This window comes from Sciurus vulgaris (genome assembly GCF_902686455.1).
Source record: "Sciurus vulgaris genome assembly, chromosome: 7".
NCBI classification, from domain to species: domain Eukaryota; kingdom Metazoa; phylum Chordata; class Mammalia; order Rodentia; family Sciuridae; genus Sciurus; species Sciurus vulgaris.
Window position 1 is genome coordinate 142,782,840 of NC_136467.1, and position 21,679 is coordinate 142,804,518.

A 21,679-nucleotide genomic window follows, 5' to 3' on the forward strand; every position below is an offset into this window, starting at 1 on the left:
ATGAGAGCCTTATCACATGGTGCCCTCCTTTACTCTCCGCTTGCAAAAGGTCTCTTGATCTTCGAATGTTTCCCGGATACAGGCACCTAAAAGGCAGCCTTACCCTATGACGTATAATCTGAGCGCTGACGCAGGAAGGACCCCGCGTCGCATCCGGTTCCGTCAGCTCCCTAAGGCCGCGCCGGGATCCCGGGAAAGGCACGTGAGCTGCTGAATGGAGCTCGTCGCTGGGAGCTATGAGCAAGTCCTTTTCGGGTTCACAGTACACCCGGAGCCTCAGGCGAGTGGCGACCAACAGGTAAGATATGACGAGCGGAGGGACTACGGGAGAAGGGGCGGGGAAGATCGGGCTCCCACCCGGTCGAGGTAAACACTGCCGCACTTGATAGTGATTGTCTGATGTTCACGGATTAAGTGATACATCTGTCCCGGGAAGCTTGAGTAAAAGCCGATCTTTTAAAACAAAATTGACATTTTGCCACATAAAATAGCGTTTTTCTGGTATGGTAGACAGGCGGGGAAGCGAAAAAAAGTCGTTTTCGTAGAAATATAGAGTAGTGGTTACCAGAGGCTGGGAATGGATAGGGAGGGTAGCGGGGATGGTACAGGGGTGCGGTTGGGTGGGAGGAATGCCTTCCAATATTTTTTGGCGTAGCACGGTAAATATAATTGACAGCAATTTTGTATTTTAAAACTACCAGTAGAGAGGATTTTGAATATTCCCAACACAAGTAAATGATACTTGACTTGGAGTGTGCCATTTACCCTGATCTTATCATTACACAATGTATGCAGTATTAAAATATCCACTATATTCAAAATGAAGACACAGTGTCCACAAAGCATGAAGAAAGTTAGTATTTTTGCACTTGGAAAAATGAGTTGTTGATTGTAGATTTAAGTTGACAACCAGTGTAGGTATTCAGGATCCAGTGAAAGAATATTCTGCTCTTTCATGATGTTTCTCCCCTGGTATTTTACAAAATGTTAGGACTGGATCAGGATCGACCTTTTATAGATTTAAAAAAAACAGTAATACCAATTTCTTCATTTATATAGGTACTTAATGTGGGTAGGGAGGGAGGTTGAAAAGATGCCAGAGGTACAGATCCTGCTGTAGAGACCTTCCTGACAAGGAGTAGTAGAGGAGGGAGATAAATAAATGGAGAGAAATTGTTGCAGAATATATTTTAGTAGATGTAGGAATACAGATTAAGTAAATTGCTAACATGGTAGTCAGACAGGTATATAGGACTATGCCTGAGACTAGAAGTTCAGTATCCTAACTTGTAGTCCAGAACTATTTTATTCCTGAAGCAATTCCAGGTATCTCTTAAAACCTATTTCACCACGTACTTCTTTCCTGTGTTTTCTTTGTAGTAAAATTGTTTACTGTGTTCCAAATACACAGTAGTCCTCACAGCAACCCTCCAAGGCAGATAGAATTATTCTCATTTTACTGACGAGGAAAGGGAAGGTTCTTCATAGACAGGTTAAGTGAATACTTAGGTCCACACAGCTAGTATGGCAGAGTAGACACAAAATGTCAGGGACAAAATGTCCCTCTACCTGCATCAAATCCCTAACCATTGGCCATTAATGCTTCTAAATTCTAATCTAGCTTATGTAACTAATGTAATTCGTGTGATGCACATAAATAAAGATTATTTGGCTTAAAGCCATAGTAGCCTCTCCTTGAGTCAGAAAAGGCCCATTGGCCTGACTGGTGGAAGGAATATCTGCTCCTGTGGTTCTTTAGGACATATTTTGCAGTAATAAATCTTAAACGTGTACGTAGAAGTTTTGTGGGTTTTTTTTTCCCCCCTTCATTGATTTGTTTTGCTAATACTTTTTTTGTTATGGCTCCTTCAGCTTATGGGAGCCTGTATTCTATCATCCTTTGATTCATCCAGCCAGACTTTACAACCTAACACAGGGCAGGAGGCATGGAGTTCCTGAGATTTCTTCACTGGTGATTCTCTAGGGCTTAGGCTGGTACTAATGGAAATGTCCTTATACTGTTTTTCTCTTTCTAGGACTTGTCATTGTATTTATTTTTATGTAAAGTCATATTAACACATTTATGTCTCTCCCACTGGAATGGAAGCTGCTTTACAATAGGGCCTTTTGTTTACTGCTGTGTTACCGACCTAAAGTAGTGCCAAGCATATGGTAGGTAGTCATTATTTGCATGAATAAGTTCAAATAAAGTTTTAAATATGTGACTAAATGAGTGATATGGAAGTCTCACAAGTAGATGTAATAAGAATTAAAGATTTGGGTGGCATTTTAAAGTATACAGTTCTGTCACCTTTACTGGGTTCTGGAGTCGCGGTACCCAACGTTGCCTCTCACCTCCTTGTATTCCTTATTCAGTTCTCAGGATTTTTATTTTAATCCACATGTCATTGTGTAGTTTTTCTCCATTTATAGGATCCATTGGTAGTGTTTATGGATGGAAGAACCTTGTATTTTTTTTTTCTTTTTTTATTTATCGTAAACAAATGGGATACATGTTGTTTGTCTGTTGGTACATGGGTTAAAGGCATACCATTTGTATAATCATAAATTTACATATGGTAATGTTGTTTGATTCATTCTATTATTTTTCCCTTCCCCCCCACCTCTCCCACCCTTCTTTTCCCTCTAAACAGTCCTTTCTTCCTCCATTCTTGTCCCCCTCCCTAACTCCAACCCTAATCCTAACCCTAACACTAACTCCCCCCACCCTCCCCCTTATGTGTCATCATCCACTTATCAGCGAGATCATTCGTCCTTTAATTTTTTGAGATTGGCTTATCTCACTTAGCATGATGGTCTTCAATTTCATCCATTTGCCTGTAAATGCCGTAATTTTATCGTTCTTTATGGCAGAATAATATTCCATTGTGTATATATATATACCACAGTTTCTTTATCCACTCATCAATTGAAGGACATCTAGGTTGGTTCCACAATCTGGCTATTGTGAATTGAGCAGCTATGAACATTGATGTGGCTGTATCTCTGTAGTATGCTGATTTTAAGTCCCTTGGGTATAGGCCAAGGAGTGGGATAGCTGGGTCAAATGGTGGTTCCATTCCAAGTTTTCTAAGGAATCTCCACACTGCTTTCCAGAGTGGCTGCACTAATTTGCAGCCCCACCAGCAATGTATGAGTGTACCTTTCTCCCCACATCCTCGCCAACACCTGTTGCTTGTATTTTTGATAATCGCCATTCTAATTGGGGTGAGATGGAATCTTAGGGTGGTTTTGATTTGCATTTCTCTTATTACTAGAGATGTTGAACATTTTTTCATATGTTTATTGATTGCTTGTACATCTTCTTCTGTGAAGTGTCTGTTCATTTCCTTAGCCCATTTGTCGATTGGATTATTTGTATTCTTGGTGTAGAGTTTTTTGAGTTCTTTATAGATTCTGGAGATTAGTGCTCTATCTGAAGTATGATTGGCAAAGATATTCTCCCACTCTGTAGGCTCTTTCTTCACATTACTGATAGTTTCCTTTGCTGAGAGAAAGCTTTTTAGTTTGAATCTATCCCAGTTATTGATTCTTGCTTTTATTTCTTGTGCTATGGGAGTCCTGTTGAGGAAGTCTGGTCCTAGGCCAACATGTTGAAGATCGGGACCTACTTTTTCTTCTATAATCTGCAGAGTCTCTGGTCTGATTCCAAGGTCCTTAATCCATTTTGAGTTGAGTTTTGTGCAGGGTGAGAGATATGGGTTTAGTTTCATTCTGTTGCATATGGATTTCCAATTCTCCCAGCACCATTTGTTGAAGAGGCTATCTTTTCTCCATTGCATATTTTTGGCGCCTTTGTCTAGTATTAGAAAGTTGTATTTATTTGGGTTTGTGTCCGTGTCCTCTATTCTGTACCATTGATCTACCTGTCTATTTTGGTACCAGTACCATGCCGTCTTTGTTACTATTGCTTTGTAATAAAGTTGAAGTTCGGGTATTGCGATACCCCTTGCTTCATTTTTCCTGCGAAGGATTGCTTTAGCTATTCTGGGTTTCTTATTCCAGATGAATTTCATGATTGCTTGCTCTATTTCTGTAAGGTACGTCATTGGGCTTTTAATTGGGATTGCATTGAATCTGTATAGCACTTTTGGTAGTATGGCCATTTTGACAATATTAATTCGGCCTATCCAAGAACATGGGAGATCTTTCCATCTTCTAAGGTTTTCTTTAATATCTTTCTTTAGTGTTCTGTAGTTCTCATTGTAGAGGTCTTTCACCTCTTTTGTGAGATTGATTCCCAAGTATTTTATTTTTTTCGATGCTATGGTGAATGGGGTAGTTTTCATAATTTCTCTTTCTGAGGATTCATCACTTATGTATAAAAATGCATTGGATTTATGAGCATTGATCTTGTAACCTGCCACTTTACTGAATTCACTTATGAGTTCTAACAGTTTTCTGGTGGAATTTCCTGGTTCCTCTAAGTATATAATCATATCATCTGCAAATAGGGATAGTTTGAGTTCTTCTTTTCCTATTCGTATTCCTTTAATTTCCTTGGTCTGTCTAATTGCTCTGGCTAGAGTCTCAAGAACAATATTGAATAGGAGTGGTGAAAGAGGGCATCCCTGTCTTGTTCCAGTTTTTAGGGGGAATGCTTTCAGTTTTTCACCATTTAGAATGATATTAGCCATGGGCTTAGCATAGATGGCCTTGTTAAGGAATGTTCCCACTATCCCTATTTTTTCTAGTGTTTTGAGCATGAAGGGGTGTTGTATTTTATCAAATGCTTTTTCTGCATCTATTGAAATAATCATGTGATTCTTGACTTTAAGTCTATTGATATGGTGAATTACATTTATTGATTTCCGGATGTTGAACCAACCTTGCATCCCTGGGATAAAACCCACTTGATCGTGGTGCACTATCTTTTTAATATATTTTTGTATGCGATTTGCTAAAATTTTATTGAGAATTTTTGCGTCAATGTTCATTAATGATATCGGTCTGAAATTTTCTTTCCTCGATTTGTCTGTCTGGCTTGGGTATCAGGGTAATATTGGTTTCATAGAATGAGTTTGGGAGGGTACCCTCCTCTTCTATTTCATGGAATACTTTGAGAAGTATTGGAATGAGCTCTTCTTTAAAGATTTTGTAGAACTCGGCTGAGAACCCATCTGGTCCTGGACTTTTTTGTGGGTAGGCTTTTGATGACCTCTTCTACTTCATTATTTGAAATTGTTCTATTTAAATTGTGTATGTCCTCCTCATTCAATTTAGGCAATTCATATGTCTCTAGAAACCTGTTGATGTCTTTGAAATTTTCTATTTGGTTAGAATATAGATTTTCAAAATAGCTTCTAATTATGTTTTGTATTTCAGTCGTGTCTGTTGTGATATTTCCTTGTTCATTCCGAATTTTGGTGATTTGGGTTTTCTCTCGTCTTCTCTTTGTTAGAGTGGCTAAGGGTTTATCAATTTTGTTTATTTTTTCAAAGAACCAACTATTTATTTTGTCAATTTTTTGTATAGTTTCTTTTGTTTCAATTTCGTTGATTTCAGCTCTGAGTTTAACTATTTCCTGTCTTCTACTACTTTTGGTGTTGGTCTGTTCTTCTTTTTATAGGGCTTTGAGCTGTAGTGTTAGGTTGTTTATTTGTTGATTTTTACTTCTTTTATTGAATGCGCTCCATGAAATAAATTTTCCTCTAAGTACTGCTTTCATAGTGTCCCAAAGATTTTGATATGATGTTTCTTTGTTCTCATTTACCTCTAAGAATTTTTTAATATCCTTCCTAATATCTTCTGTTATCCATTCATCATGTAATAGCATATTGTTTAATCTCCAGGTGTTGGAGTAGCTTCTGTTTTTTACTCTTTCATTTATTTCTAACTTCAATCCATTATGATCTGATAGAATACAAGGTAGTGTCTCTATCTTCTTGTATTTGCTAACATTAGCTTTGTGGCATAATATATGGTCTGTTTTAGAGAAGGATCCATGTGCTGCTGAGAAGAAAGTGTATTCGCTCTTGGTTGGATGGTATATTCTATAAATGTCCATTAAGTCTAAATTATTGATTGTGTTATTGAGATCTATGGTTTCTTTGTTCAATTTTTGTCTGGAAGATCTGTCCAGTGGTGAGAGAGGCGTGTTAAAATCACCTAGTATTATTGTGTTATGGTCTATTTGGTTTCTGAAATTGAGAAGGATTTGTTTGACATACATGGATGAGCCACTGTTTGGGGCATAGATGTTTATGATTGTTATGTCTTGCTGATTTATGGTTCCCTTAAGCAGTATGTAATGTCCTTCTTTATCCCTTCTGACTAGTTTTGACTTGAAGTCCACATTATCTGAAATGAGGATGGATACCCCAGCTTTTTTGCTGAGTCCATGTGCATGGTATGTTTTCCCCCATCCTTTCACCTTTAGTCTATGGGTATCTCTTTCTACGAGGTGAGTCTCTTGCAGGCAACATATTGTTGGATCTTTCTTTTTGATCCAATCTGCCAGTCTATGTCTTTTGATTGATGAGTTCAGGCCATTAATATTCAGGGTTATTATTGAGATATGATTAGTATTCCCGGTCATTTGGTTCATTTTATTTATTTATTTATTTATTTATTTATTTTGAGACGACTTGGTTCTTCCTTTATTTGACAATTCCTTTAGGATAGTTCCTCCCATTGCTGATTTGTTTCTTTGTTTTTCATCTCTTCCTCATGGAATATTTTGCTGAGAATGTTCTGTAATGCTGGCTTTCTTTTTGTAAATTCTTTTAGCTTTTGTTTATCATGGAAGGATTTTATTTCATCATCAAATTTGAAGGTAAGTTTTGCTGGGTATAAGATTCTTGGTTGGCATCCATTTCTTTCAGGGCTTGAAAAATGTTGTTCCAGGCCCTTCTAGCTTTTAGGGTCTGGATTGAAAAATCTGCTGATATCCGTATTGGTTTCCCCCTGAATGTAATTTGATTCTTTTCTCTTGCGGCCTTTAAAATTCTGCCTTTATTTTGTATGTTAGGTATTTTCATTATAATGTGCCTTGGTGTGGGTCTGTTGTAATTTTGTATATTTGGAGTCCTGTAAGCCTCTTGTACTTGATCTTCCATTTCATTCTTCAGATTTGGGAAGTTTTCTGATAGTATTTCATTGAATAGATTGTTCATTCCTTTGGTCTGTCTCTCTAAGCCTTCCTCAATCCCAATAATTCTTAAATTTGGCCTTTTCATGATATCCCATAGTTCTTAGAGATTCTGTTCATGATTTCTTACCATCTTCTCTGTTTGTTCAACTTTGTTTTCAAGGGTAAATATTTTATCTTCAATGTCTGATGTTCTGTCTTCCAGGTGTTCTATCCTATTGGTTATGCTTTCTATGGAGTTCTTAATTTGGTTTATTGTTTCCTTCATTTCAAGGATTTCTGTTTGTTTTTTTTTTCAATATCTCTAACTCTTTATTGAAATGATCTTTTGCTTTCTGTATTTGCTCTTTTAACTGTCGATTTGCGATCATTCAGTGCCTGCATTTGCTCTTGCATCTCGTCATTTGCTTCTCTGATCATTTTAATTATGTACATTCTGAACTCCCTTTCTGTCATTTCTTCTGCCATGCTGTCGTTGGGTTTCATTGATGTAACATCTAGATTTGTTTGCAGCATTTTCTTTCCTTGTTTTCTCATATTGTTCAGGTATCAGTTGACCACTGTGATATTGCAGATTTCCTCTATTGACTTACAATGTCCCTGAAGATTTCTAGTGTATCCCCTCTTAGCCTTCAGTAGCCTGAAGTCTTGGAGGAAGTTGATAATGCGGTGCTCCACAAGGTAGCTGACTCCCTAGGGGTGGTGGCCTTCCGGTGGGGTATATTCCCTGCTAGTGGGCAGAGGTACCTTCACTTGCTGATGAATGGTCATCCAAAGGGGAAGTAGGATGTGGGCTGATGGAAGGCCAGTTTGGGCCTGTGTCTCTGGTTTTACAGTCCTCTGGGAGAACCTCACCCGACAGGGAGGACTCAACCGGTGGGAAGGTCTCGCTGGTCAGTTCCCCTCCCAGAGGTTCCGTTCAATTCACAACTACCGCCTGGGCTGGGCAGCCTTCTTCTGCAATGTTCCCAGGGACCCGGACCTACCTCCTGGGCCTGGAAGCCTCGCCCTTCGCAGACGAATCTCCTTAGGCTGCCTGTCCTCAGAGAAGCTGCCTGCAGTCCTGGAGCCTTTGCTCCGCCCCTCAGTTTGTCTGTGGGGCTCTTCCACCAAGAAGCCGCCTAGGCCCTGGGACCCTGCTCTGCACTTTTCGCCTGTCTATGCAGCCCCTCCTCTGAGCAGCCACCTGGAGCCCCTTAAAATTGCTCCGAGCTCCGAGTCCCAGTGACCCGCCACACGCCTTTTCCTCTGGCAGCCACCTGGTGTTCCGTGCGGTCGCTCTAAGTCTAAGTGACCCACCACGCACCTCCTTCTCCACCAGGCAGTCACCCAGAGATCTGGTGCGTTCGTCACGAGTCCCAGGAACTCACTGTGCACCTCCTTGTCCCGACTGCCACCTGTAGCCCTGGTGCAGTCACTTCGAGCCCAAGCACCCCGCCGTGCTCCTCCTCCTTCTCCAGACAACCCCCCTGTGTTTAGGAGTGGATGCTCTGGGTCCAAACCACTCACCATGCTGCTTCACCGGATAGCTGCCCGGAGCCCTGGCGCAGCTGCTCCAAGTTCAAGCGACGTGCTGAGCCCGTATTTCTCCTTCTCCTCTGGGCAGCCCCCTGTGTTCAGGGGTGGTCGCTTTCAGTCCAAACAGCTCACCGAGCACCCTCTCCTTTGGGCAGCCTCCCAGAGCCCGGGTGGGTTGCACCGAGTCCAAGCGCTGTGGTGAGCAGCCACCTCTCCGATGCTCCCAGTTGTCCGCGTTCACTGCTCCAGCGGGGGGAGGGGTGTCTCGCCAGCAGCTCTAATTCACAAAATTCCCTGCGTTCAGGGCTACCGCCCCATCCGGGACACCTCCCCAATGGGAGAGACTCACCCGGCTGCTTTGAGTTGGTCCCAAGTCTCTCTATATCTCCTCTTCTTGAGTCCTGGAGCAACACGAAACGCAGCCACCCTCTAGTCCGCCATCTTGAATCCTCCAAGTACCTTGTATTCTAGAGAACTATGATGTGACTCTGGTGCTGATCTCCTGTTTACTCTTCAGCAGCAATGGACTCCTGTGGCTGACTTCACTCATCATGCTCACACTGCCTCCTTGTCAGCAGTGGCTGTGAATAGTCGTTTCATAGTCACTGGGAGCAAAGATGAAACAATTCACATTTATGATATGAAAAAGAAGATAGAACATGGGGCTTTAGTACATCACAATGGTAAGAAGTTGTATCCTTTAAGATACCGTGAAGGTTTTATTACTGTATACGTTGACTTCTCTTGGACTATTTGTTTTGTGTCTGGTAGTTAACAGAATCTGTGCTAGGAGAGAGAGAAATGGGGAAAAAAAGGTTGCTCACAGTCCCATTGGACTAGGTCACAGTTGGCATTTTGGGAGATAGGTGGTCTCTTCTCTGTATTTCAGTCCCGTATACCTACAGCTGGGCCCTGTTCCCATAAACACTGTAGGTGTATGAAACTAAAATAGAGGAGCAGGCGTAACTGCACTGGAGTTGAGGAGGTCAGGGATTAGAAGTCACCCACTCATGGTTGGATTTTCCACACTGACGGTGAAGATGCCCAGGGGAGTGGCAAGATCAGAGGGTAGAGTGAATAAATAAGGTTAATTTTTTTTTCTCAATTCCAAACATTTTATGTTGTAGTCATTGAGTTTTCCAGAGTAGAGACGAGGGGCTTATTGTGTACAGTTCAGGATGGAAAAGTAAAGATAAAATTCAAAATAGTAGACTTGATTAGCTACATATTAGTTTGGGGAAACTCAGCCAATGAGTTTGGTTTCCTATAAAGAAAGATAGGATGTGTTCCCTTTTCCTTCCCTCACTTTGATATATTTCAGAGGTCACTGGGCATTGATTTTAGCAATTAATTTGGAGTGATAAATGTTTGCCTTCTATTGCACAGTCCTCAGGTGTCATGCTCCTCAGTAGAAGCTGGGTTTTGAGTGATTTCAGCATACATCCCTTTTCTCCTGTGTCTCCCAATTCCAGTTCATACAGGAAGGCTTCTTTGTTTCTTAGGTTTAGAAGAAATAAGCTAAACAAATCTGATCTGTTCAAATCAATTAATATTAAAAATAAGATAAAGACTAGAGGGAGTTAGATGGGAGAGGAATGAAGTAAGATTCCTGGTTCCCTCCATTCCTTGTACAACTCCTGCTTTTCGTACACTTGGCATTAGACAAACTCTTTTCTAGGGAGCATATGGAGTCACGGGCAGAAGGAACAGAAGATGTGGGAAAGCAACATTTCCAAAGGAAGAAATAGAATGGAAAATAGGGAGAGAGGAAAGCATGGGCAAAAATAGTTAATGTTCTACTTTTAGAAGGCGGGGGTACATGACCCTGCATATTAGTGCTTCTGTCATGTGCAAAATTATTCATCAGAGATCTTTGGCTCTTCCAATATAAAGTGTAATATAAAGAATTGACCAGCAGGTGTATAGATGGGAAATAGTGACCCACAGGTTCATTTGAATTCTGTAAAGGACCAAATAGTAAATATTTATGGACCATATAACTTGTGTAACAATTTCTCAGTTCTGCTGCTGTTGTGCAGAAGCAGCCCAGTATGGTCTAACTGAAGGAACTGTGGCTGTTTTTGAATAAAATTGCATTCGCAAAACCAGAACACCAGCCACAGTTGGTCTAGAGGTAGCAGTTTTTTGACCCCTGAGCTATAGGGCAGTAAAGTGAGGTGAGGTGACACAGACTTCAAAGGAATAGGGAGTTTTACTTGAGGGTAAAGCTGTAATGGTATGGACTGTTTGGGACTAGAATTTGATCTATAAGGGAAATTTGTGGCAGATCCAGGCTTCAGTTTTGGTGGAGGGAAGGAAGTTTTGTTAAGAGGTTGAAATGATGAAGGAAAATTTATTTACCCTGGGAAGGAGTTTCCAGAGGCATAACTGAAAAGTGTGACATTCTCATAAAATTGTTCTAAAAAATTCTCATGGCAGTCAATGAGAAGTGTATGAGTTAAATCATGATAATACTGAGTCAATAGTGATTGAATTATTGCTGATATAGATAACTCATTATTTAGAAAGTGAGAGTCATCGCTGTAAATTTTGTTTTTTGTGTTTTTCTCTGAATTAGCTGGATAGGCAGTTGGTTTTGTTTGACTTCTACTAAAATTATCCTAGCCAGCCATCTGGCTATGATATGATTATGGAGACAAAGTAAGGAAATGAACCAATTAGCTTAAATCTGTAGCTAAAGCTGAACTAATTCTCAAAATGTTTGCCTAGACTTAAAACTGTTCTTGGGCTGGGGTGTTTTCTCAATGGTAGAGTGCCTGCTTAGCGTGAATAGAGCCCTGGGTTCAATCCCCAGCACTTCAAAAAACAAAACAAGCCAACGAACCGAAAAACTGTTCTGGTATGAAACAATTGAACTATTTCACCTAAGACTTGTAGGTTATTACCAAGTAAAACTTCAAGTCTTACTTAACTAAGTTTATTTAAGATGAAGTTTACTCGTATACCTAAAAGTTTAATACTAAGACATTGTATGGCGTTCCCCCCACCCCTCTTGAGTGCTGGCGATCAAGTCTAGGGTCTTGTACCTGCTAGGCAAACACTCTACTACTTATCTAGGTTCCCAGCCCAGTGTTGTACTTAACTATAGCATAGCCTAGCAACTGGAAATGAAGTTTATATTAAAAATGAAGAAAACTTTGCACATCTTGGTTTTTCGACAGGCACAATAACTTGCCTGAAATTCTATGGCAGCAGGCACTTAATCAGTGGAGCAGAAGATGGACTCATTTGTGTCTGGGATGCAAAGAAATGGGAATGCCTCAAGTCAATCAAAGCTCACAAGTGAGTTGGCTCTTTCCCATTGGCATTCTCACTGTGCCACTCAAGTTGGGGCCTAACTTGTTGGTTTCATTTTAGAGGACATGTGACCTTCCTTTCTATTCATCCATCTGGCAAGTTGGCCCTGTCTGTTGGTACAGATAAGACATTAAGGTAAGTCATTAATTCCCAAAAGCATCTTTAGTAAATTGTGTCTCTTACTATGTTAATTAGCCTATTGTTTGTATTGTTCCACGGTTTCAACCATTTAAAGGTATGTGATACATGGAAAAGGTAGAAAGCTAGTGAGCTATTTCATGATAGCAGGATAAGAATGGTCCATATTCACACACGATGTTATGCTCCAGTTGACATAAGCTGTGAAGTGAAGAGCAGGGTGCTCCCAGAGAGAAATGTTTGCTGAGGTGAAATCTTTTGAAAATAACCATGGGTACAAAACAGTGAGAGGCTGTGGGAATGGAATGATCTTTAAATCTTGCTTAATGTTAAAAATAGAAGATGTTGCTACATAAAGATGGCAGGCCATTTAAATAGCCAGTACTTAATAAAATAGTCATTTGATCAAAGCTTCATTATGCTTATGCTTTTCCATCTAGTAAGTTAATTGATGTTCGTGCCTTAAGCAAACTTGTTATTTTGCAGAACATGGAATCTTGTGGAGGGAAGATCAGCCTTCATAAAAAATATAAAACAAAGTGAGTGTTTTGTTTGCAATTTATTTTACAATTACTTGATAGGGATGGACACACATTCTTACCCAAATGTGTGTACATTTATTTCCTGCAGGATGGTAGTTGCCTCTGAAAGCAGATGTTTCAGGTTACTTCTCCCATTTTAGATCTGGGTTCTTGTAGCTCTGCCATGCACAGCTGTATTATTTCAATAATTCTTTGAACTCACTTCATTGTCTAAAATTTAACTTTCAAAATGTATTCCTTAAGTTTGTTGGGAAGATCGAATAGGAAAGTGAATGTGAAAATACAGTACAAATATTTACTATTTCTATTATTTCTCTGATCATTTTAATTTTTAAATTAAATAAATCTGACTTTTTTCAACTTACAGATGCTCACATAGTAGAATGGTCCCCAAGGGGAGAGAAATATGTGGTTGTCATATTGAATAAAATAGATGTCTATCAACTTGACACTGCATCTGTTAGTGGCACCATCACAAATGAAAAGAGGATTTCTTCTGTGACATTTCTTTCAGTAAGTTATCAGAAATCAGTGATGGAAATGTGTGGAGATGGTCAGAACTGCTTATGACATTCTGAATATTGTTTCTTTTCTCTCGTAGGACTCTGTCCTTGCAGTAGCTGGAGATGAAGAGATTGTAAGGTTTTTTGACTGTGATTCACTAATGTGCCTCTGTGAATTTAAAGCACATGAAAACAGGTATTTTTTTTCCCCCCAATCTGTGTGTGTATGTGTAGTCTTGGTAAATGTTATATATACTTTTTATGAAGCAGAATGCTTTTATGAACACAACCACAGAGATAATCAGACATGTGTATGTGTGTACGATTTCTGGGATCTAAAAAGAGGGGGAAAATGTTACCTTCCTGTACTTTGTAATGCAATAATGATAAAGTGATTAGAACTGGTCAGTTGCACTTTTTTTTAGTTAAACCTGTTAGACCTGGAGCATGAAATAAGCATATTTGAAAAATTAAAAACTAAGCAATCTTGAACTTTGTCCCTGGCCACTCTTGTCCTTTTATTTAGTCCCCCGTGTCCAATTTCTCCTTTCTATGCTATATTTTTCCAGTGAAGAAAAAAATAAAATTCCACCATTGAATTCTATCTTTGAATGCTTACTGCATTTCTAGGTGAGGAATAATGAGTCTCAGAGTAAGTAGTTCATTGACTTGGCCACGATTACCCCAGAGTTAAGTAAAGGAGCCAGTCCCAACCCAGTTCATCTGACTTATGTCCCTGCTTTTTCCATGTAATTTTGAAAAATTAATGACAAAAACGAACAAGTGACAATACAGGTATATATGTGTTGGGGGCTGTGCCATGTTGGCGGCGCCGGGATGGCGCCTGATCACATCGGCAGCGAGGAGGTTAATTGACATAAGCACACTCAGGTGATTTTCTCATCCACGCACACAATGTATGCGCATGTGTTCTCGAGCAGTAATTGCCTGCTCGGATTGTCGCCTAATCTTTGTGTAAGAGGCATGGCCCTGCTCTCCGCCTCCTGGAGGTGATATAAGTGTAGGTGGAGCGAAACAAACACAGCAACCATTAGAAGCAGCCAGAGGGAAAGACACGGACAGCAGCCATTACCAGAAAAGCAGTAGCCAGAGAAGACACGCCACAGCAGCCATTAGCAAAAAAGCCAGAAGAAAGAACACAGCAGCGAGTAGGGGCAGCGGCGGAAGGCAGATTGCGCAACGGAGAAAAGCCTGTCTTTCTTTCAAAGTTTCTCTCTTAAGCAAAGTTTCTTTCTCTCTGATAAGTGGGGTCTCTCTCTCTCTCTCTCCTCTCAAAGCAAGTAAACCTCATTTCCTCTATCCTCTATAAACAAGCAAGAAAGCAGTGCACTAAAGAGAAAGATAGAAGTGCCTCAGTTTACACTCCACCACCCATAAGACCTGTGCAAGTTGTTGCTGCAGGCGGTGACAAATATCCATGGATTTTGGAACCGCAAAGAGCCAGCAACGTATATGAATGCGGTCCATCTGCATTTTTGCATGTTCTTCTACTTAAGTCTTAATTCTTATTTTTCAAAGAATGATTAAGAAATTGGTCTTGATACTCAGAGTCCTGCAGTCAGTGTATAGGCCTTACTCTTTCCCTGTACTAGAAATAAACCACATTCAAGCAAGCCATTTCAAATGTATTTCTAGAACAATATTTAGCCATTTGTTAATTTATTTCAACAAGTATTCATTGAACATCCGATTTAGAGTACTGTACTAGGGTTGTTTTGTCTGGGTTTTTGTGGTGCAGGGAGGGCTTCATGCATGTTAGGAAAGCACTCTACCACTGAGTAATAACCTCAGCCATGTACTAGGTGTTTAATGATGAACAAAAATGACAAGAGCTTGTTCTCTTATGGCCCTTATATCATATAAAGCAATAAATTTTAAACAAGCAGATCTTTATAAGAAGGATAATTAGATAGGCTAATGAAGGGGGTACCTTAAGGGTTAAATAAGTTCTTAGGGATTAAAAAAGAGCCAGATGTTTTTGTTTATTTTTTCTTTTCCTGGTCCTGGGAATGGAACCCAGGGCCTTACGCCTGCTACTGCTGAGCTATATTCCCCAGCCCCAAGGAATTGAGGGAGGAAAGAACTTAGTGTATTTTAGGAACAAGTAGAAGACCTGCATGACTCCATCAGAGTGGGCATGGAGAGGACGGTAGGGACCAAATGGTGCTTGATTTCATTGGCAGGGTGAGGAATTTGAACTTTATGCTGTGTCTTTGCAGGTATTGTTCTGTTTACTTGGCAGGGCGTGGTGCTGGGGATCAAACCCAGGACCTCATGCATGCGAAGCAGGCAGGTCCTCTGCCACTGGGCTATTTTCCAGCCCCTGTTTTGTTTACTTCTTAGGGAAAATTAAAGGCAAGCAAACTAGTTTAAAGAGCCAACCCCGTAGACTCATCACCAACTTCAGCAGTTGCCACCTTAGGGCCAGTGTGGCTTGTGTATCACCAGCTACTTCCTCCTCTCCATATTTCAGCCTGGAAGTAATATGATTTGATTTCATTAAAAGGAAAAAAAAAAAAAAAAAAGAAAGAAAGAAAGAAAGTAAAGAAAACTTAGAGGGAAGAAATGGAAGTAGAAAGACCAATTAGGTGACCTCCATAATCTGGAAGAAAAAAGCAGTTTGGAAATGATGGCACTGGAGGTGAGGGAAGTGGGTGCATCGAAGGGAGCCTTATCATTGTCATTGTTGTCTCCTTCCTGCACTTCTTGAAGGTGCTTGAGGTGAGGGTTTTTAGTTATCATTACTTATTTGAGATAACCTAATTGTGTACAGTTATCATCATTTCAATTTTTTCTTAGGATGTGACTAATAGTTCATTTTAGCCTGTATTTTGGCCTGAAAACAACTCACTGGCGAGTGGTAATGTGTAGCAAAGTTACATTTTTAAAGCTCCATTCATTGAGTAGTTTGCAAATACTGAAGCACTGGAAAACACAAGACTGGTTTACAAGTTTTATGATGATGATCACACTCTGTGGAAGAAAAGATCTTTTATAGCATTAATATTTCTATCCTAGGGTAAAAGACATGTTCAGTTTTGAAATTCCAGAGCATCATGTTCTTGTTACAGCATCAAGTGATGGGTTCATCAAAATGTGGAAGCTAAAGCAGGATAAGGTCAGTATCTGAGTGCAATAGAACATAAATACACAGTCATACAAATCTTGCTGCCAGCACCAAGTTAACTGAGGTGGAGTTTTTTTTAAGGGTAAAGACCATAGACTTGAGCTTTATAAATTTCTTCCTGGTATGATGGATAATAGTTTTAAAGTTAGGTTCCCACAGAGCTACCGTAGGGCTAGCATTTGGAAGTTTGAGCTCATAGGATCTCAGACCTCCCTGGCATTCCTAAGCGGTCTACTTGCCTTTTTTTTTTTTTTTTTTTTTTTTTTTAAATAGGGTTCTTTGTAATGTATTAGTTAGAGAGACTGCCACTACTAAAAACAATTTGGAAGGTTCTGTTCTATTGTGGAACTAACAATTTAGAACCAGATAACTGAAAATTTAAATTCCCTACTGTAGTCTCCTTATGTTCTCATTTTATTATTTTTTATTCTCTGGTATCCATCCTGTGGTTGTGGTTTGTCCAGTCTGTGCTTTGTGCTTTGTTAAACCCTAGAAATAATTAAGACATAGTCCATTACCTGAGAATCTATAATTTTTGGATACTTCTTAGAAATTGGCTCTGAACAACAGTTAAACTGATCATGAATCAAAACAGTAGATTATTTCTAAATAATAATAATAATAGCATATTTTCTGCTCAAGAAAATACTGGCATGCATCATGTAGTAATGGGATTGTATTACATCAAGTGTGTCGTTAGATGATTTTATCATTTTTTGAACATCAGAGTGTTTATACAAACGTGGATTGTAGAGCCAACCACACAGGTAGGCCCTGTGGCAGGCACCCTTTATATGCAGTCTGTCATTGACTGAAACCTTGTTTTGCCGTGTATGATTGTGAAGTAAATTTTAAATCAAAGTAACTTGGTTCTTGAAAAAGAAAATACTCAAAATTCCTCTGTTCGATTCGAGTTTTTCCCTTCTGTTTTAGAAAGATCCTCCGTCTTTACTCTGTGGAGTGAATACTAATGCTAGGCTGACATGTCTTGGAGTGTGGTTAGACAGAGGAACAGACACAAAAGAGAGCCTTCCTCGAGCAGCAGAGCCTTCTGGTAAATGAAGTTGTTCACTTAAAAAATTTAAACTCTGTTACCTCTTGAATAGTTGAATAGTGGATATCCACACAACTTCACTTATTTTCATTAATTCATTCATAAAGGGGAAAAGCAGTCTTTAAATGTGCTGTCTTTTGTGTTTTAGTAAATACAGAACAGTCCAAAATCGGCAAAAAGAAACCTGGTGATGTGGTGCAGCAAGAAGACACATTAAAACCTAACTCAAAGAAATGTGGTTTAAATGATGATAGTAAAAAGCCTGTGAAAGGAAATAGTCTATCAGCCAGGAAGAGGAAGATGGTAGAAATGCCAGAAAAGAAGAAGAGAAAAAAGAAGACCTAACTGAAGCACAGGATTCCCAGATTGATCCCCCAAAGAACTCCTTTTTTAATGGAATCATCCTTTAAATATACCTAAATATTTTTTCTGAGTAAAGGCAATACTATTTTTTTCTGGAGAAAATATACAGCTTGGAAAACCACTTTTAGGTGTTTTTTTTTTCTAATTTTATTTCATCTTTTTAAAAATGTGCTAAAATTATTTTTGGCACCTTTGGCCTATAGTTTATTAATTATATATGGTGGTATATAAGATGTTAATTGTAACATGCAGTTTTTATTTTGTGTAAAACAAAGATCTTTCCCCAAATACAGAAATTTAAAATAATGCAAAATCTTGAACACTTTCTTTTTTTAACAGTGTTGGAGATTCAACCCAGGGCCTTGAGCATGTTAGGCAAGCACTGTGCCTCTGAGCTACTGCACCCCCAGCCCTATGAACACATTCTTTAATAGAGATAAATAAAGGTTATTTTTCAAACTCTTCTGCTTCCAAACAGTGGATGGCAAGAAAATTTAAGGGTAGGAAAACAACATTTCCCATTATTTTTGCATCTCTTTCTGCTATCAAAAAATTGACTTGGTTAATCTAACCCAAGGTAGTCTTAAAACTAAGTGTGAGGGTTTACTTTAGATTCTGTTCTCAGCCACTGATTTATTTCAGTTCAGCTCCAGTACCATAGTCTTGGTTGCTCTAACTTTGTACTAAGCTTTGAAATCCAGAAGTGTGATTCCTGCAACCTTGTTTTTGAAAATTGTTTTGCACATATTTCATCCATTGGGTTTCCATAGAAAATTTAGGTTCACCTTGTCATTTCTGTAAAAAAAATCCAGCTAGCATTTTGACGGGGATTATATTGTGTTCAATCTGTAGATCAGTTTGCAGCTCAAAACCTGACCAAAGGACATCATTTAAATCTTCCTTATTTTCTTTCAACAATGTTTTTAGCTTCTAAGTTTTGTACTTTTGTTAAATTCTACATATTTTATGCTATTATAAGTTGACTCTTTTTATAATTTCATTTTCAGATTATTTGTGCTAGTTGTCTTATTTTAATATGCTGTGTTTTCATTCAGTTCAATGTATTTTTTTCTCTTTGATGCATACATTATTCCTGTTATCTATCTTACTGATTTATAATTCGATTCCATTTGTGGTTGGAGAACATACCTGATACGACTATAGTTCTTTTAAATTGGTTTCATGGCCCAGGATGTAATCTGTCTTGGTAGATATTTTGAATCTGTATCCTGCTGTTGTTGGGCAGAGTGTTCTATTGATCAGAACCTATTGTTGATGGGATTAGGTTTTTCTAGATCCTTGGTGATTTTCTGTTTACTTGTTTTGTCATTACTGAGGGAGGGCGTTAATGACCCCAACCTCAGCAGTTGTGGATTTGCCGCCAGTTCCATTGGTTGTTGCCTCACATTTTCTGCATCTCTGCTAGGATACATAACACATTTAGAATTCTTACTGTGTTGGTGGACTAATTCTTTTTTCATGGTGTAATATCACTTTCTGATATTTCTTTGCTCTCATGTCTATTTAAGCTGATATTTTTCCATCCTTTCCTTTCAGCTGGCCTATACCTTTTATATTTGGAGTTTCTTGTAGGCAGCATAGAGTTCTTTTTTCCCCCGCCGACTTTGGAGAAATGGTCTCAGTGTTATCCAGGCTGATCTTGAACTCCTGGACTCAAATGATTTCTCTTGCCTCATACCCCTGAGTAGCTGGAACCATACCCAGTTGGAGTCATATTTAGTAATGCATTTTGATAATATGTATCTTAATTGGTATATTTTTACCATTTATATTTGTGTTACTAATAATGTGTTGGACTTAAGACTACCATTTTAATTTTGTTTTCTCCCAGTTTTTTGTTGTCCTCCACCCTCCACACCCACCTGCACCACCCAACTGGGCGTTGTACCCAGGGACTCAATCCCACTGAGCATCTGCAGTCCATTTTTTATTTTGTTTTGAGGTAGAGTCTTGCTTGACTTGAGCAGAGGCTGGCCTCCAACTTGTGGTACTTCTGCCTCCACCTCTCATGTAGATGGGATTATAGATGTATGTTATTTACCTGGCCTTTTCTGTTTTCTTACTTTCCAGTAAGTTACTTGAACAGTTTTTAGAATTCCATTTTTGTTTATTTATATGGTAGGGGTTTGGGGGGCGGTTGGTGCTGGGTATTAATTGGACCCAGGGTCTTATGCATGTTAACAAGTACTCTACCACTCAGCTACATCCTCACCCGGTGCTCAGTGTGGTACTGTTGAGTATATCTCATTTTAGAATCTTTGTCTCCACTACACACTCAGTTAGTGCACACCTAATTTAGAACAGTATGCTAGTGTTACCATTTTACCAGTTGAGTATAAAAATCTTACCTCCTTTTTATACCCTGAATGTTCCTCATCTTATAAATTGTCTTAAACACATATTTAGATTTACATTAGTGTCAATTTTTTCTTCAGCACATGTAATTTAGAAAGCCTGAGAGGAGAAGGAAGGCCTGTTTTTACCTGACTTTAGCATGTTTTTCCTGATGTTCCAGTATGTTTTCTTTTATCACTTTGTGTTTGGAGAACTCCCTTTAGCTATTCTTAGGGCAAGTCAGCTGATGTGGATTTTCTTAATTTTCCTTTATCTAAGAATGTTTTGATTGCCTTTTATCACTGGAGGAGAGTTTTGCTGGATGTATGATTCTGGGTTGACGGTTCTTAAGCTGTTCCTCTTGCCTTCTGGTTTCTGATGAAAAATCAGTCATTTTAATTGTTTTTCTAATGTATTTTTCCCCTCCGATTGCTTTCAGGGTCTTTTCCTTGTCTTTAAGTTTCAGAAGTTTAATTAATTGTTTTGGTGTGGATTTTTTTGGATTTATTCTTTTGTAGCTTTTTAAGACAGACAGGGTCTCACTACGTTGCCCAGGCTGATCTCAAACTTGGGAGAGAAGCGGTTCTCTTGCTTCATTCTCCCTCCCAAGGGAGAATGTGCACCATGCCCAGCTTATCCGTAACCAGTTCCTCATCTTCTTGAATCCATAGGTTTGTGTCTCTTGCCAAATTTGGGAGGCTTTTAGGCATTGGTTTAAGTACCTTCTCTTCTCTGCCTTTGTTTTATTTTGGTACTTTGACATAATAAATATGCCTTTCCTTGTAGTCCTTCAAGTTCTTAATGCTCTCTCCTGTTTCTGCCCAGGCTGTCTTTTCTGTGTTGTTCAGATCAGGTGCTTTCTATGGTTCTGTTTTCCATATTGCTGATTCCATTCTTTGTACTTGCCATACTGTTATTGAGCTCATCCACTGAGATTTTTATTTTGGTTATTGTATTTTTCAGTTTTAAAATTTCTGCATATTTCTCTTTCTTTGCTAAGACTTCCTATTTCTCTGCTTATGTTTCTGTCATTACATTTGTTTCAAGCATGCTCATAGTTGCTGAAGTGTTTTCATCGTGGCTGTTTTGAAGTCTGAGATGACAGTGTCTGTCATTTTCACATTGGTATCTATTGATTGTCTTTGGTTCTGGGCATATCAAGTGATTTCTGTGGAAACCTGGACATTTTTGAATTGTGTTATGTAGACTCTGCACCTTATTTAAGCCTTTTGTATTAATTGATTTCCTCTGACTTTGCTTAGGAAGGGAAAGAGACATATTTCCAGCTGGGGGTGGAAGTGTACTTTTGGTGATAGCTGAACTTTCCTCTTTAACCTTCACTGACAACTGGAGATAGGGAGATTCCTCATTTATTCTGGGTGAGGCTAGGGGCTTGGGTTTCCCTTTGGTCTCTACCGACATAGTTGTGAGGGGTCTTGGTATCAGTTACTGAGAATGGAAGAACCAGCTCCCTGCATGGCCTTCTGGCATTCTAGCAGGAGTGTCAGGCAGCTGTTAACAGACTTGTGAGAGTGGAAGTCTATACCCCCCGACTTGGCCTTTGCTAGAGGTTAATGTTGATCCATGAACTCGTGTTATTGGGTTGTCTAGCTCCACAGGGTGGAGGTA

General features: G+C 39.3%; 1 protein-coding gene across 2 annotated transcripts; it reads left to right on the forward strand.

Moving 5' to 3' along the window:
* Positions 1-141: 141 nt before the first annotated feature.
* PAK1IP1 (PAK1 interacting protein 1) lies at positions 142-18,701 on the forward strand. Of its 2 annotated transcripts, none has more exons than XM_079148593.1 (10): positions 142-298; positions 9,150-9,312; positions 11,812-11,932; positions 12,008-12,082; positions 12,572-12,624; positions 12,995-13,140; positions 13,229-13,326; positions 16,170-16,269; positions 17,212-17,332; positions 17,481-18,701. In XM_079148593.1, exons 1-10 carry the CDS (start codon positions 215-217, stop codon positions 17,675-17,677), a joined length of 1,158 nt encoding a protein of 385 aa, XP_079004719.1. In that variant the 5' UTR covers positions 142-214; the 3' UTR covers positions 17,678-18,701. The 2 variants fall into 2 exon arrangements, with proteins under 2 accessions (XP_079004719.1, XP_079004718.1); XM_079148592.1 differs by having other exon boundaries at positions 144-298; positions 9,147-9,312.
* The last annotated feature ends 2,978 nt before the right edge of the window (positions 18,702-21,679 follow it).